The 16,230-nt window shown below is 40.3% G+C and overlaps 1 protein-coding gene across 1 annotated transcript; it reads right to left on the bottom strand.

The window, feature by feature from the left end:
• Positions 1-410: 410 nt before the first annotated feature.
• On the bottom strand, positions 411-15,730 carry ccdc66 (coiled-coil domain containing 66). Its single transcript, XM_054617226.1, is given in 21 exon segments — positions 411-1,944; positions 2,225-2,352; positions 3,388-3,563; positions 4,017-4,069; positions 4,256-4,481; positions 4,802-5,090; positions 7,510-7,587; positions 8,130-8,208; positions 8,312-8,470; positions 8,558-8,642; positions 9,715-9,962; positions 10,643-10,777; positions 10,963-11,055; positions 11,489-11,512; positions 11,514-11,548; positions 12,375-12,469; positions 12,628-13,007; positions 13,097-13,348; positions 13,525-13,547; positions 14,053-14,111; positions 15,646-15,730. Coding segments are annotated over 21 exon segments (2,730 nt in total). The 5' UTR covers positions 15,657-15,730; the 3' UTR covers positions 411-1,842.
• Positions 15,731-16,230: the final 500 nt, after the last annotated feature.

Below are 16,230 nucleotides of genomic sequence, written 5' to 3'. Positions count from 1 at the left end.
CAGTTTATTAATGTGTATGTTTATTAATTATGTAATTTCTTTGTCAATGTAAACTGATGTCAGCTAATAAGGTGAGTACAACGTTTTTATTATCATAAGTTTATATGTTCGTAATAGCTTCATAAACTAGATGCTTCATTGCTGCTGGAGTTAAAGAACATACTGTGGCTTTAACAGTTGAACTGTGTTCCTCAAAGTGGATTAAAATGTTCAACAGTTTAATGTAGTTGTGCTTTATAACAGTAAACTTCAGGGATCAGGCAGTTCCCAAAATACAATCATAATTGTAAAAGTGCAATTGTAAGAAATAAAGATTGTAAAGGTTCTAGGTACACATGACATTATTTATTTCATTTTTCAATAAATAAAAAATACAATTAAAACCAGAAAAACTCTACAACACAGAAGCATAAAGAAACATGGAGCTCCTCGGCCAGCAGGAAGCTGAAGAAACTAAAATAACAATTCATATTTTATTCATGATTTAAATAAGTGCTGTGCTCCTCTGCTTCAAAAAAACAAAAGTTACCCTCGATACGTGTTTGGTACAGTGTCATTCTTATGGAAAATGTTACTTAAAAAACCCTGAATGAATTCAGTTAGTGATGAACATGTCATAATATAACCTTGATGTGAGGTAGAACTGATGGAGCAGATTTAAAGAAGGTCGAGTCCTCGTCTTTAACCGGAAACTCACACTTTAGTTTGGTATGTGATGCAAGCAAATGTTTGTCCCTGTTACTATGACGACGTCTGTTTAGCTGCCATCACAGTTGATGGTTCGTAAAAATGAACCCAGACCAGCTCCAATAGTAGTGGTTTGTCTCCCCTTAGAAGCTGTCACTTAAAATCAGGTTCAAACAATTTAGAAATACCATGAGATTAATTAAATAAAATGAATTAGTCAGTAAAAATACATTTTTACTGACTAAGTAACATTGTTTGTGGTAAATAAACAAATAACACACTTGGTGCTCAAAAGATGCACACAGACATTTGTTTTCAACAGTGAAAGTAACAGAACTGCAAAGTGCTCTTTAAGATTTAAGGGTCTTACAATAAGATAAGATAAGATAGTCTTATATAAGACTATTTACTACGGAAGCCCAGAGAGGAAAGTGAGAAAAACAATAACAATCTGGTGATCCATTTTCTGAGTCTGATGTAAAAGTTTAATGTCTTTATGATTTTATAAAGATAAAAAAAAATTCTATGGTCAAATTAATTTCTGAAACAGGTGGGGGAGAAAAAAGTGGATTATGATTTAAAGCGTTTGTTTTTTCCAGGTAAGTTTTAATTTACATAACTTAATATAATACATAACATAATTTAGAATCACCTGTAAGAAAATATGATTTTAGTCTTTTTTAGAAACACAGGGTTGTGGTGCACTTTAGCCTCTTGTGGCCAAAATAAGTATTACAACAACAACAAAAATTCACCTGTTTTCCACCTTTTTCACTGATTTAGAAAAAAATAGGAAAGATAATCTTAAAGTAAGAGATGAAACTATTTATATTAGCGTTATAAACATGGATCACCTGATTTTTTTCTTTTCTTTTTCAGGGCTTCTATAATTTACTGAGATGCTGCCAAGAGAAAGAAAAACAATCACTTCTGCCTCCTGAAACGACCCCAAATCAAAAGTCTCACATTCACTCTGATACAATCAGCTTCACTTTTAAAACTCCCAAAATCTAAGTAAACTCTGACTTTTGGCACTTTGAACATTCAATGTCTGAGAGATGGACGACTGAACGAGCTCCTGTTTTTAAATGTTCTCCGTGACGGCTCTACCAAACACTATCAGCACACACACACATATGGAGCTGGGGTCAGAGGTCACTTGCGGAGCGTTGCCGTGGGCGGCCGGTGCTCGTTGTCATGGCGCTTCAGCAGAGGATTCAGATCCGTCTCCAGCTCCCTCTGCTTCTGCAACAAACCCTGAAAACACACACACACACATTGTTCATCTACACTTGTGTTTACATGCACATTAGAATCCTGGTTACAAGCAAGTTTTAAGGAAAGTAGGAGGAGCTTTGTCATGTCTTAAGAACACAACCCTGATGTTCATCTGACACTTGTGTTTACATGCACATTAGAATCCTGGTTACAAGCAAGTTTTAAGGAAAGTAGGAGGAGCTTTGTCATGTCTTAAGAAAACAACCCTGATGATGTCACAGTGATGTCATCAATGTGTGTGTGTGTGTGTGTGTGTTACCTGCCGTAGCTGGGCCAGGCCTCTGAGGATCTCCTGCTGTCGGTGAGTCTGTGTGTTACGCAGCAGTTCAGAGTGGAGGAGCCGATGTGAGGGAGCAGGAGGAGACGCTGAGCTCTGAGGAGGAGCTTCTGAGGAGGAGAAAGAAAAGTTCACTTTTAATATATAGAGCAGACGTCATGCTGTTTGTTTTTATTGTTATTTCACTATTGTTACTGGTGGGTTTTCTGTATGAATCTAGTGAAAGGAAGATGAATCCCTCCTCTGTTGCGGTGCTTAAAGAGTTTTTCCTTCTCCAAACTGAGGGTCTAATAATAAACAGTGCCGTACAGATTGTAAAGCCCTCGGTGGCAAATTAGTGAAGAAGGACTAAACTAACAAACACATCTTTGTTACTCATTCTGAATGCACAGTTCATACAGAACATTTTAAAAGTCTTACAATTTTGTGGCGTCTAGAACTTGTGACTGTAGCGCTGCAACTAACTAATATTTCATTATTAATTTAATCTACCAATTATATTCTCAATCAATCAATTAAATGTTGCAAAAAACAGCAGGAGACAGCCAGCATTGTTGACCACATTTTGCTTTGTAATGAAAATTTCTGCTTTTTTTTGTACGACAAACAGTCCAGAATCTGAAGATTTTTTATTAACTGTGACATATAACAAAGAAAAAAAACATATTTGAGAAATGATATTAGAGAATATTTGGTAAATTTGTTAAAAAACAAACAATAAGTGGATAATTAAAATAGTTTATATCAATCATATAGACTAATTAATATTTCCAGCAGCATAAGCAAGATTTTCTGTTGATCGATTAACTGATTAATCCACTCATTGTTGCAATTATATAAATATTTATAGTTAATGTCCACTGTCATGGCTTTAATTGTAGTGGTAGAAAACAGAACAATGGAAAAATACTTGCATCCAAGTTTTCACTAAGGGTATTAGCAGTGATTTGTACAGTTCCCGTCAAAGTTTATTTATTGTGTGTGTGTGTGTGTGTGTGTGTGTCTGACCTGAGTGATTTGTACAGTGTGTGTGTGTGTGTGTGTGTGTGTGTGTGTGTGTGTGTGTGTGTGTGTGTGTGTGTGTGTGTGTGTGTGTGTGTGTGTGTGTGTGTGTGTGTGTGTGTGTGTGTGTGTGTGTCTCTGACCTGTGTGTGTGTGTGTCTGACCTGTGTGGGGCGGTGGGGGGTCAGCAGGCTCCAGTGGATCCATGTTGAAGACTTCATCAGTCCGGACGTAAGGAATGAACTCCGGAGGAGGAGGAGGAGGAGCCTGCTGACCCTGAACTCTGTGTCCAACAGTGGGGTCGGGAGGAGAGCGCCCCCTGGAGGAGACAACGACACGACACAACACATCAAACAGGAGTTCTCTAAACGTAAAAACACTTCACCATCAATGGAGCTGCTGAGTGGACAGGTTTTTATTCAAACAGTAAAAAAATAAAAGTTTAACTGTCTGCATTTCCGGGAGTTACAGCTGCTCGTTCTTCATGCTTTGCTGCACTTCTTGCTCTGCTGCACATACATTTATTTAAAGTAGCTCATTTTTAAACTGCTCTGTAGGACGACCTAATGTAAGAAAAAACGTGACAGTTTAATGAATGTCAGACCTTTGTAGTGTAATATGCAATAAGGAAACACAGAGCCGAGTTTCCATCTACTCATTGTTATGTAAATAATCTTTGAGGTAAACAAGGCTGAAAGTCTTCCTGTCAGCTTTTGGTGATTTTTTAAAGAGGATCTGGGGTTCAACAGGAAGTGCAGTCGGAGCTGCTCACCTTTCAGAGTTGATGGCTGCCAAGATGCTCTGTCCTCTGGAAACATTCTCCGCCTGGAACAATAACAGACATTAACACAAAGTCCAGACAATACGACTCAATGTTTGTCAGGAAGTACGGAAATAATAAAGGTTTCTGCATCAAAATGATGGACTTCAAGAGCGTGGTCAAGTTTAGATTAAATCAAATTAAGAGAAAGGCAGAATTTCAGAATCCAGTATGAAGGTCTACAGTCCTACCCTCCTGGTGGGACTGGTTCTGGTCTGTGTGGGGTTGGAGCAGAGACGAGGCTCCTGGTGCTGAGGAGGAGGAAGAGGAGGAGGAGGAGGAGGGTTGGTCCTGGACACACAAGTCCTCTCCTGCAGAGCGAGGAGCTCGGCCTGCCTCTTCTGTCGACTCTCCTGTCTGTTCCTCTGCAGAGGGGCCGGGTAACGCTGCGAGGCTGGAACGAACCGACGGCTGGGCCTGGAGGAACCGGGTACAGGAACAGGGGGGTCAGAGGAAATACTGCTGGAGGAACCGGGTACAAGTGGGTCAGAGTAAATACTGCTGGAGGAACCGGGTACAAGGGGGTCAGAGTAAATACTGAACCGGTTGTTTGACTTTTGCGTGGTCCAAATTCTTGAAGACAATATAGAGGTTGTGGGAGATATTTTGGATTTCTTAATGGGGCTTTTTAAACTTGAATAAGGAACTAGATCTCCTTTTTTACCTTCCATAGAATGAAACATGAGCCCAGATCATTCATTTACATTTTATTTGATTATTCTTGTGTGTGTTTCTACCTCTGTGTGTTCCACTCCGGCCTCCTCTTGTCCTTTCTGCTCCTATCTGTCCTGGCAAACGCTTCATATGGGTCTTCTCCTCCTCCTCCTCCTGCTCCTCCTGCTCCTCCTGCTCCTCCTCCACCTCCTCCTGCTGCTGCTGCTGGCAGACAGACGTTCTCCTTTCCTGTTCTCACCGCTTGGTTCCTGATGTTTGGAGGAGCAGCAGAGAGAGGAGGAGGAGGAGGAGGCTGGTACTGTGCAGAGACGTCAGGAGTCTGAAGTCTGAGTGGTAGAGAGGGAGCTGCTTCTACACACACACACACACAAATACAAGGTGTGTAAGGAATTTCAACATCCACATTCAATTAAATCTTAAAACACAGATGTGACGTTTCAGTATATTTGAGAAAAATGTGGCTTTTGCAAAATGACAAACCTGCCCGTTCAAGGTCAGAGGATGTGTGACATTAGAGTTACTAAGAGTTAGAGTTAGAGTTGCCTCTAACTTTCTCTGTCATTGCCCATTTTAAATAACAGTACAGTTCCTCTGTGATGTTGCTTTTATAAAAATAATCGGAAAAATAGAGAAAATGATCATAGTGGGAACGCAGCAACTTATGGAAATATATTTATGAACTGTGATCAAATTACTGTTTCATGTTGTCTCACAAAATAATTAAAAGTATAAAAAATACATAAATGAGAAGAGTTACATGATAAGTTTGACTGTATATAAACACAGTGTAGCGAGGTTGGAAAGGCCTGAAGTGACTAACAACCCGAGACATTCATTCCCCCTCTCTGGTATTCCATCTCTACAGAGGAGTTTTCAATACACTTTAGCAGAGACACTCCCAAAAAAAACCCCACGATATAAAGGCGTGGGGGTTGACACTCCGCAGGCTGAGAGGAAGATCTAAAGTCAAGATACCAAGTCAGCCCGGAAAATCCGAACCAATGATTAACCTTCTTCCTCTCCTCCCCCTCTCTTTTCTATCTGATAACTGAACATTTGGTCTTCCCAGGTCACATCATAAACTACTTGGGTCAAGGAAGAGGAACTGACCCTTAGTATCTCTGCAATTATTCCTTGTATCCCTGTATAATACTGCACAAGTCTGTGAAACCTTTAATAACCCCAATCAAAGTATTGGGCATTTGATTTCAGGATGACACATCTTTTTCCCATAATTGTGGAGTGGAAAACAGAGTTCAAATCATTGTCAGATATTTCAGATTGGATTCATCATGTGACCATACTGCCCTCCAGTGGTCAATTGGAAATTACACATATCCGACACGCATGACCTCTGTTAATCCTGTATACCAAATGTATGTAACTGAAATTCCATCTCTGTATCCGTACAAGTGTGTAAGGTCTGTTAAACTCATAGTGAAGAAGGTATGTGGGATATTTGTTTAAAATGTTGGATTAGTTAAGCTACCAAACCAGAACACACCCAAACTAGGAAACCTTGGCAAAACAAAGCCATAAAATCAAGCCACACCCTGGGACCCGACACCTATCCTGAACAGATAAAACCAGGAGTCTTCCTTTGTTCGCTCTCTTATTTTTCTTGTCCTCTTGTTTTTTCGTTGTTCGTTATGTTAGGTGTATGTTTTTTAGTCTGACGGAGATCCCAACACGTGTCCGTTATTTTATTTTTAGAAACAGAAGTTTTGCCAACTCCTTTGAGCATCTTAGAATTATTCCTTCAAGCAAGCCTTATATTTAGTGAACCTCTGTTGATCTCGTGAGATATCAACTTTAATTATTGTTGTTTAGGCCAAACGAGATTAGTTAGAGAATATCAGCGAGTAGCCTCAGTTAGTGAACTATTCAGAGCTCCATCCCTCTCCACACACTGGACCAGATCCAACGCCCGTCTTGAAGCAAGACCCAAAGAATTCAGAGACTTTTGCCTGCTGACTGAGGGAGAACCCCGGAGCCAGCAGAGAGCCAGCGGAGAGCCACAGGTCCGTGAACCATCACCTTCACCATCACCTTCACCATCACCTTCACCTTCTTCACCTCCGACGGACCGGAGAGTCCGACGGCAGAGCTGATACCACCAGGACCGCTGAAGCAACGGCAGAGACCCGCAAAAGGCATCCGGACCCCTCGGCACAAAGTAGGAACATCTCAACCGTACTGTGATCCAGAGTTATTGTAGGAGATATAGAAGCTCTGAATAATAATATAGATTGACCAGATAGAGCAGAGATAGGAGAAAGAGGAGACCTGCAACGTTCCTTCACTATTTGATATAATATTGCCTGATTACCTGAAATCCATTTATTCATGTTCTGTATTGTTCTTTAATTAATAATCTTGTCGTACATGCATTATATTACCCATATATCGCCAAGTCGTTGTCTGTCATATTGATTCAAAAGGTTGGAGCTATGAGGTCACTGAAATCAGGACTTACGCCTGAGATATTGAGACTGGATAATTTGTCACCAAATTATTGATAATATTTTTATTTTATTTCTTCTATTCAGAAGAGGTGCCCCGCAATTTTTATCATAAGCAATATTTTATTTTAACGAAGTCATAAACAACGCTACAACAGTATAAGACATATTTACAAAAACACCAGAGTGGACACACATCATCCTCACATGGAACGGCTTAGTGTGGATACGACCGTTTCCCGCAGCAGTAGTAGTACTGGTATTGGCAGTGACAGTATTAGTAGCAGTGGTAGTAATGGTTGAGTTACCGGTCTGTACAGCCGTGTCTTTGAACGGGGAGGATGAACTGTTGACCTCCTCCTCCAAACACTCGCTCTGCCTGTTCACTGTTAACCAAACAGAGGGATCATTAAAGGTCTCTTTCTCACCTTGTTGTTGTTTAGTCATCAATAAGAGTTCCAGTGGTGGAAAGTAACTAAGTAGATTTCCTCAAGTACTGTACCTGAGTATTTCTATTTTATGTTTATAATCCACCATGTTCATTTTAAAAAAAATGTCCACACAATTTGATACATTTATAAAATACAACACAATAAACTGTATAAAAAAAGTGAAGGTAGTCATCATGACGTCACACATACATACTTGATAAGTACTTTTACTTTTCATTCTGTCAATACATTCTGATAATACTGTACTTTATGCAAGTAGGATTTTTATGCAGTAGATTTACTTGTGGAGTATTTTTACATTCTTGTACTGGCACTTTTACTTAAATAAAGGATCTTTATACTTCTTCGAACACTGCAGAGTTTGATTGACAGCTTTCAAACCCTGATATTGTGGATGGGATCAGTTTTATCATTGTGCGCTTGTTTGGATTTGTATTGCAGTATTTTTGCAGTATTACTTCAGGAGTTCTGCTCACCATTTGTCTCCAGAGTCTCCGGCTTTCTCCCGTTGTCTTGGTCTTGTCCCGTCTCTGGCTGCTCCTCCTGGTTGCTTGACTGCAAATACACAAAGAAGTCAAACACTGTAGCAACTACAGCAAAATATCAGAAAACAGTAATCCTTTGACTCAGAAGTATAGTGTACTCTTTGTGTCCTGACCTTCTGCCTCTCCCTCTGTGTGTCCATCTTGTACCGTCTCTCCATCATCTCTCTCTCCAGCGCCACCCTCCTCTCCTCCTCCTCCAGCTCCTCTCTCCTCCTCGCCTCCTCTCTCCTCTTCTGCAGCCGACGCTCCTCCACCTGGGCCTGGATCGCTCGCTGAGAGGGAGGAGATGGTAAAATATTCAGTATGTGATAAAACCTCACTGTGTTCCTTCCTCCTCTTCCTCCTCCTCCTCCTCCTACCTGCTGCTCCTGCTGCTTGAGCCTCCTCCTGTCTCTCTCCTCTATCTGGGCGGGGTCCAGCAGGGCGGTCATGGTTCTCAGATAGCTGGAAGAAAAACACAGGAGATAAAAGATCACTAATCATTAACCAAGTTAATGATTAGCCTGGTCCAGCCTGGTTCCAGACCTCCGACTCACTGAGCACATCCTTAATCCATCTGAGCCAATCAGAGTTTTTGTATGTGGGATTAATTCCTGTGCCAGAACCAGAAAAATACCAAAAGTGGGACTAAGTACTGTTTTGTAAACCACAAAACAATCCAAAGTCTTGGCTATGAAATCCAGATTCAGGTCCCAGGTCAAGTCCTAAACATTGTCATGAAGTTTCATTAACAAAAGTTATTACCTTTTTTAAAGCAGCTACAATCAATATTTTTATAATAACAATCTACCAAATTACAATTTGACAATGTAAAAGGTGTCCCTGGTAGTGATGAACCTTCAGAGATTGATCATCCAGATCTTCAGCTCCCCTCGTTGTTACGGAGCTTTATAGTGAGTTTAAGACATAGACCGTACATGAGAAGTGGACGTAGTTGTTGTGACGTCAGCTATTGGTTTGTGGAATACAGTTTTAAAGCCTCGATGTCTGCATTTTGGTTGTAGCCATCTTGTTTTTTTGCAACTAGTGAAAAGAAGTGACCATATTTGGACTGTGGAAAAGGGAGGTAGAGATGCCGTATACAGCTCTTGTAGCTACCTGTCAATCACAGTCAGCCCCGCCCTAAAGCATACCCTGCTTTATTGTCTATTTGACTCTAAATGGAGCATCATTTACTAAATGAACATCATGCTGTATTGAAGAAGACTTGAAACTAGAGATTGAGACCATAAACTCATGTTTACAATGTTTACTGAGGGAATAAATCAAGAGAGAAGTAGAGTCATTTTCTTAGAGAGAATGCAAGTTTTAAGGCACTTCATAATTGGCTTCACTTTTCAGAATCTGAGTTTGCCGCCTGGTTTCAGCTCATTGTTTGTCTGTCTGACTCACAGTTTTACTGTTTTTTGGTTCACTCTCACCGCTCTGTGACAAACATGTATCCACACATCTTTTTTTCAGAACTGTTCATCTACTCGGGGCCTCCCCCCTCTCATCCCTCTCCCCTCCCTCCCACCTGGCTCTGGCCGGGTATCCGCTGGTTGTGTCTACGCTGGCTCCCCCCACACTCTCGGCTCCACAGCTGCTCGTGGCCTCCCAGACCAGGGACAGACTGGACGAGGGCTCCCAGTCCCCTCGCTCAGAGCCAATGGACGGAGCTGGAGGAGCTGACGGAGCTGACGGAGCTGACGGAGCAGCGGTCTGGACTGGAGGTCTCCTCTGCAGAGAGTCAAAGTGTTTCGCCCAAAGATCGTGGTCTTCCGTCTGAGGAGACACGTTAAAAAGTAATGAAGCAGAAACACAGTGAAAACACACCTCTACTGTACCTGGTTCTGGTCTCTACTGTACCTGGTTCTGGTCTCTACTGTACCTGGTTCTGGTCTCTACTGTGTCTCTACTGTACCTGGTTCTGGTCTCTACTGTACCTGTCTCTGGTCTCTACTGTACCTGGTTCTGGTCTCTACTGTACCTGGTTCTGGTCTCTACTGTGTCTCTGGTCTCTACCTGTTTCTGGTCTCTACTGTACCTGTCTCTGGTCTCTACTGTACCTGGTTCTGGTCTCTACTGTACCTGGTTCTGGTCTCTACTGTACCTGTCTCTGGTCTCTACTGTGTCTCTACTGTACCTGTCTCTGGTCTCTACTGTACCTGGTTCTGGTCTCTACTGTACCTGTCTCTGGTCTCTACTGTACCTGGTTCTGGTCTCTACTGTACCTGGTTCTGGTCTCTACTGTACCTGTCTCTGGTCTCTACTGTGTCTCTACTGTACCTGGTTCTGGTCTCTACTGTACCTGTCTCTGGTCTCTACTGTACCTGGTTCTGGTCTCTACTGTACCTGGTTCTGGTCTCTACTGTACCTGGTTCTGGTCTCTACTGTACCTGGTTCTGGTCTCTACTGTACCTGGTTCTGGTCTCTACTGTACCTGGTTCTGGTCTCTACTGTACCTGGCTCTGCAGCAGTTTCTCTCGTCTCCTGCGTTCACTGGTCTCCTCTCTCTGCTGGTCCAGCTCCTCCAGCCAGCGTCTCCTCTGCTCCTCTCTCCTCTCCACACTCAGCACCTCCTCCATCGGGGTGACCTCCTACAGAGAAACACAGATGTTTTTATCATTGTGTTTTAATAGTTTTCAGATAACAATTGAGCTCTAAGGCATGTGTGTATTTATGTCATGTGTTTGTTGTTAATGCTTTGCAGTCTAATTTCCCGTCCAGCTCAAAGATGCTGCTCAGTGGGACAAAGATCTTTAAGTTCAAAGGTCAGATTTACCCCCAGTCTGAGGCTGGATCTGATGGCTGCATGCTGATCTCTGTGGCTGAAGGAGCTCTGAACTGAGAACACACTCTCTGCGTCCTCCTCACCCTAAAACACACACAAAGACAAAGATTGTGAAATATATAATGAAAGTAAATGCGTTTTTAATCTTTCTCAACATTGGCTCTGGTCTCGTCCAGATGAAAACATATAAACCAAACGCTGTACATCATGACATGTGTCACTGTTTTGGTTTCCAATCTTTAGTTAAAATGACAAACCTGATATATTTAACTGAACATGTCAACATATTTTGTTTATTTTATAAATATTCAACACATCCTCCAGAAATGTCACACTTTTGTTTTACCCACATACGACTGCTAGAGGGGAAAACAGACTTTTGATAGTTCTTCATGTTCATGTTCTTCATTAAATATAACCTGTTTTATAAATAAACAAATGTGTTATTTTTCCCACAGTAATGAAAACAACCAACAAAGAGAAACTCTAGAGATAGAAGGTGAAATATGTGACGTACCTGGAGTCTGCCAGGAGCCGAACTGCTGCTGCTGCTGCTGCTTCAACGCCAGTTGCTCATCTAACAAACACAAAAAAATTGAATTTAATTGGTCAGAATCATCATATTTTTTTAATCATCAATTGTATAAGGTTGTGACTCATTCTCACCAGAGAGAGTGGGGAATTTTGTGTGGAATTATATATTTAGAGTAAGTTAAGGTTGTGTAATGGATTACCTTTATGACCTTTTAAGTATTGCTGAGCAATATATGGATATTATGTCTATATTGTGATATGAGACTAGATAAAGTCTTAGTTTTGTCTTTCCCTGGTTTTAAAAGAATAATTACAGTAAAGTGTCATTTTCTAAACTTACCAAGTTAGCTTATCAAAAAATGTAATCGGGTAATAATTTGTAAAAGCATTTATAGTGAACCGTACAGGATTGTTGATATATCGTTATTGAGGTTTTTTGTTCAAAAATATATTGATATTTGATTTTCTCTTTATTGCCCAGCAATATATACTTTTAAGCATGTTTTGGTTTGGAGAGTTTGGAAACCAGGCCTCAAATCAAAGAATCATCAAAGTATTTATCTTAAATATTTGATAACTGTAACTAAATAAGTATTACCCAGCAACTGTGATTTGATTCTTACTCAAATTTTGCTTAATCCTGTTTGGTGCATGAAGTATGTGACATCACCTTTTCCTCACTGAGTACCACCCACTTAAAAACAAAGAGAGAGCAAGGAGATTTAAAAAAATATCTTTCGTGCAGTTACATTAAAACTAGGAGATAAAAAATACTCTAAAACTTTGTAAAGTTGGCTTTAAGTCTCTGTGGGTTTGTCACTATAATTGTTGTGAATACTGGAGTATTAAAGTGTTTTTTGTGTGTTTACCGAGTTCTCTCCTCCACAGAGCCTTCTTGGCATCGATGGCCGCTCTGCTTTCTGACTGTCGCTCCTCCAGCCAGCTGAACGGACATCCAGACAACCTAAACGACAGCAACAACATTCTGATTTTAACCAACATTTTTTTAGAATACAGACTTCTAAAAAAACGCTTGACCTTGCTGACTGGAAATTGAAGTTTTGCTGTACATTTATCAGGTAAATAGACATTTTAATGTCTTCTTCATGGGTTGCTCCTCACCTGTTGTCTTTATCCTGTGATCTTCCACTGGTATCAGTTCCTCCTCCTCTATCTTCCTCCTTCGTATCTCCTCCTCCTCCTCCATTCATTGAGGAGCCAGCTTTGTCAACACAACCATCACTACCACTCCCATGAGTCCCGTGGTCCTCTACTGGGTCTTGACCAATACTGGAGGTCTGGACTGTGTTGAGGATCTTCTGTAGCTGCTCATTGGTCAGACACACCACGCTGTCCTTCGGTCCTGCGTCCCCATTGGCCAGCGAGCTTATTCGTCCCTCCTTTCCAGCGGCTCGTGTCCCTCTGTTCTGAGGCTGTCTTGTTTTCCCGTCACTCCTCAGTGAGTTGACTTCAGTGCCGTGTTTGTGTCTGTCTGACTTCACCTGCAGAAGAAAACACACAGACAGAGGCGGGGATGAAAATACGCTGTCAAGAGCAGAGCAAAGAAAGCGGCACGCAGCGTGACACTCACCTTGGCCACAGCTTTGACGCTTACTCCTTTGTGATGTTCATTTGTCTTGGATGATGTCAGAGTGGAGCTCCTCCCCCCGGTGGTGTTGGTGTTGGAGGTGAAGGAGGCGGCTGCTCCTCCTGCCTTGCTCTTGGTTTCTCTGTGCCTCCCCGCATGCTGCTGCCGGGCCGGACGCTCCTCTCCCTGCGCCTCCTCCACACAGGACGGCTGCCTGGAGCTCAGGACGTTAGCCGCTCTGGATCTGAAGGACGGCTGCTGAGATAAAGTTTAATCAAATCAGAGGAGACCACCAGGAAATTATATTTTTTGTCCTTCCAGCATTATTGTTAATTGTAAACATAAACTTGTGCTCTATACTTTCTTTTGGGGTCAAAAGTATGTAGACACCCAGGTGCTTTTATGTGAAAGACTGTGAGGATGAGTCCTACCTTTGCTGGATTCTTCTCAACGCCTGCAGAGGAAGAAAGACGTAACAGTAAGGAACCATGAATATTACAGACAGACAGACAGACAGACAGACACACACATATATATATTTATATTCACTAATACCTCTGTGGGTCAACTCAAGCCTGAACGTGCATACCAACCATTTAAATGTGTTTATTTTTTCACAGTTGTGGAAAAGTGGATAAAATAGAAAAACAAATAATCCTACTTGAATAAAAGCTATTTTAACAATAGCAGAATTTAACTCATATCAAAGCAATGTTATTGAAACAATAAGCAAAACTAAACATTTCAAATTTCAAAATAAGGTGTCCACTGTGTGCAACTGAAATACAGTTTAACATAAAACAGCCCACTAAAGTCTAAACCATTATCAAATTGTCACTTATTCAGTTTCTGTTGAATAAAGAACTGATCAACTTATAATGTCTGCAAAGATCAGTTTTATCAGTGAGTGAGCGGGTTTCACTGGACAACTAAAGATCATAAGAGCAGGAAGTTCTCACCACGACTGAGTAAAATCAACTTGGGTTTTCCATTTTCAAGTTCAAACAGCAGGCCGTCTCTGTTTACAAACAGGGGAAATACAATAACATAAAAGTAGTAAGCAGACTGACAGTTGTAAATACTAATCATGTTTTTTAACTTTCTTGTATTTTCATTGTGTTTTAATTATTTCATGATGCAAAAATAATTTCCTCTTGTGGGAAACTGATGAAGTAAAGCAAACAGACAAGAATGTAAGTAAGAGCGGAGTTAAAGCTGAACTAAGCATTAACTAGAATGTCACAGATTTCAGTCTTTTAACAGCTGTAATATTTGTTAATTAACAAAGTCTCAGTCTGTTCAACCTTCCTCAGATAAATGACACAAACTCCGTAATTTAATAAACATTCCAGCAGTAAGTGAGAAGGTGTGTGGGTGTTTTTTAAATTTTTATTCAAATTGTGCTTTCCTTAAAAGTATCTGTCACATATTCAGGTGTGCAGGGACATTTTAAGGGGGTGGAGGATTCTTTTATTTAATTTGTACTTTTAAAATTCCCTTCTGTCACCATTACCGTCAAAGCACACCTCCTTCCTACTCACCCAGGATTAAATATTGTAATATCATATTCTACTTGCTTTTTGTGAATTATGTAAGTGATAGTATTATTGGACATACAATATCATCTCATATCAATTGAAGGCCTGAACTGAATCAAATCGAAATTGTGGCAGACTTTAATGTATGTTTATCTAATTGTGTAATATGTGCATAATGTGTAATGTGTGTAATCTACATGTTGCTTTGTTTATCTTATTACTACTATGAAGGCAGCTATGTTGATAAGACAATATTGCATGCGTCATATGTGTGCAGCATTTGAGTCCAAGTAGAATCTTCCTATGGGGGACCATGAAGTGTGTTGTGTCTAACCCCATCTGTTCTGCATTTTATATATATACAGTACCAGTCAAAAGTTGGGACACACCTTCTCATTCAACTACTTTGAAGAATCTAAAATATAAAACATATTCTGGTTTGTTGAGCATTTGTTTGTTTACCACATAATTCCATATGTGTTCCTTCATAGTTTGGATGTCTTCAATATTAATCTACAATGTAGAAAAAAATAAAAATAAAGAAAAACCATTGAATGAGAAGGTGTGTCCAAACTTTTGACTGGTACTGTAGATTTTAAATATTACAATGTATTTTGTACATAATCTTGTGTTTTTTGCACTTGATATGATGCTGAACTGCATTTCATGTCTCACTGTTGTACCTGTAGTCTCTGCAATAAGGTTGACTATAAAAACAGACAATATTTAACAGATATTACTGCTGTTTTTATATCATTACTCTGCTTTATTGTCTGTTTTGTTTCATTTGAACTGTCTTTGGTTGTAAATGCTGCTTTTAATAAATAAACAGGAACTCCAAACTACACCTGTAAGTCATAAATGACATGTGAAGCAACCAGAAACCAGGAGACGTGACATCCATCATGTTGTTTTGTAAACACATGCGTTTCACTGCGACACATTCAGTCAGTGTGTTAGCATAGCTACCTAGCATCTCTGCTAATTTGGGGGGAAAAACAAACACTGACTCACCCGAGATTCATGCCGACAAAGAAACAGTTAACCTAGAAGTCGACAGGTTAACCGACAACCTTTTAAGACGGTCAGTAAATGATTTATGGTTTAATAAAGCTCCGGAATGACCGCTCCGCCCGTCACTTCCTGGTTGTTAAATTATTGTGTACGTTGGTTGCTGAGAACGACCAAGAACGGCTTCACCGATTGGCTCGTTCTTTCCCCATTGAAAAACTAACAGCCAATCAAATGTCACCATTTCCACCCATGTTGCATTTATGGCGACTGGGAATTTATTCAAACCACAAAATATTACACACGTTTACAACTACATATACATATACTACAAATATATATATACTATATATAACTACTTGGTAACTAATCGATAACGGTAGCTAATATAGGTAAATAGTCTAACTTTGTTACAATATATATGGTATATTAATTTATATTCATGTGGATCAGTTCCTAACGACAGGGTATTGGCCTTTTCACAGAGGCCAGTGAAGGCAACACGCCATATGAGAAAATACATAACGATTTAATCATTAATTTATACTTTGATTGCACCAAGACAATAACAAAAATGAATAAATGAAA

Source organism: Anoplopoma fimbria, chromosome 17 (assembly GCF_027596085.1).
Source record: "Anoplopoma fimbria isolate UVic2021 breed Golden Eagle Sablefish chromosome 17, Afim_UVic_2022, whole genome shotgun sequence".
NCBI lineage: Eukaryota > Metazoa > Chordata > Actinopteri > Perciformes > Anoplopomatidae > Anoplopoma > Anoplopoma fimbria.
Note: the sequence above shows the minus strand (reverse complement) of the source record. Positions and strands in the feature narration are given on the sequence as shown.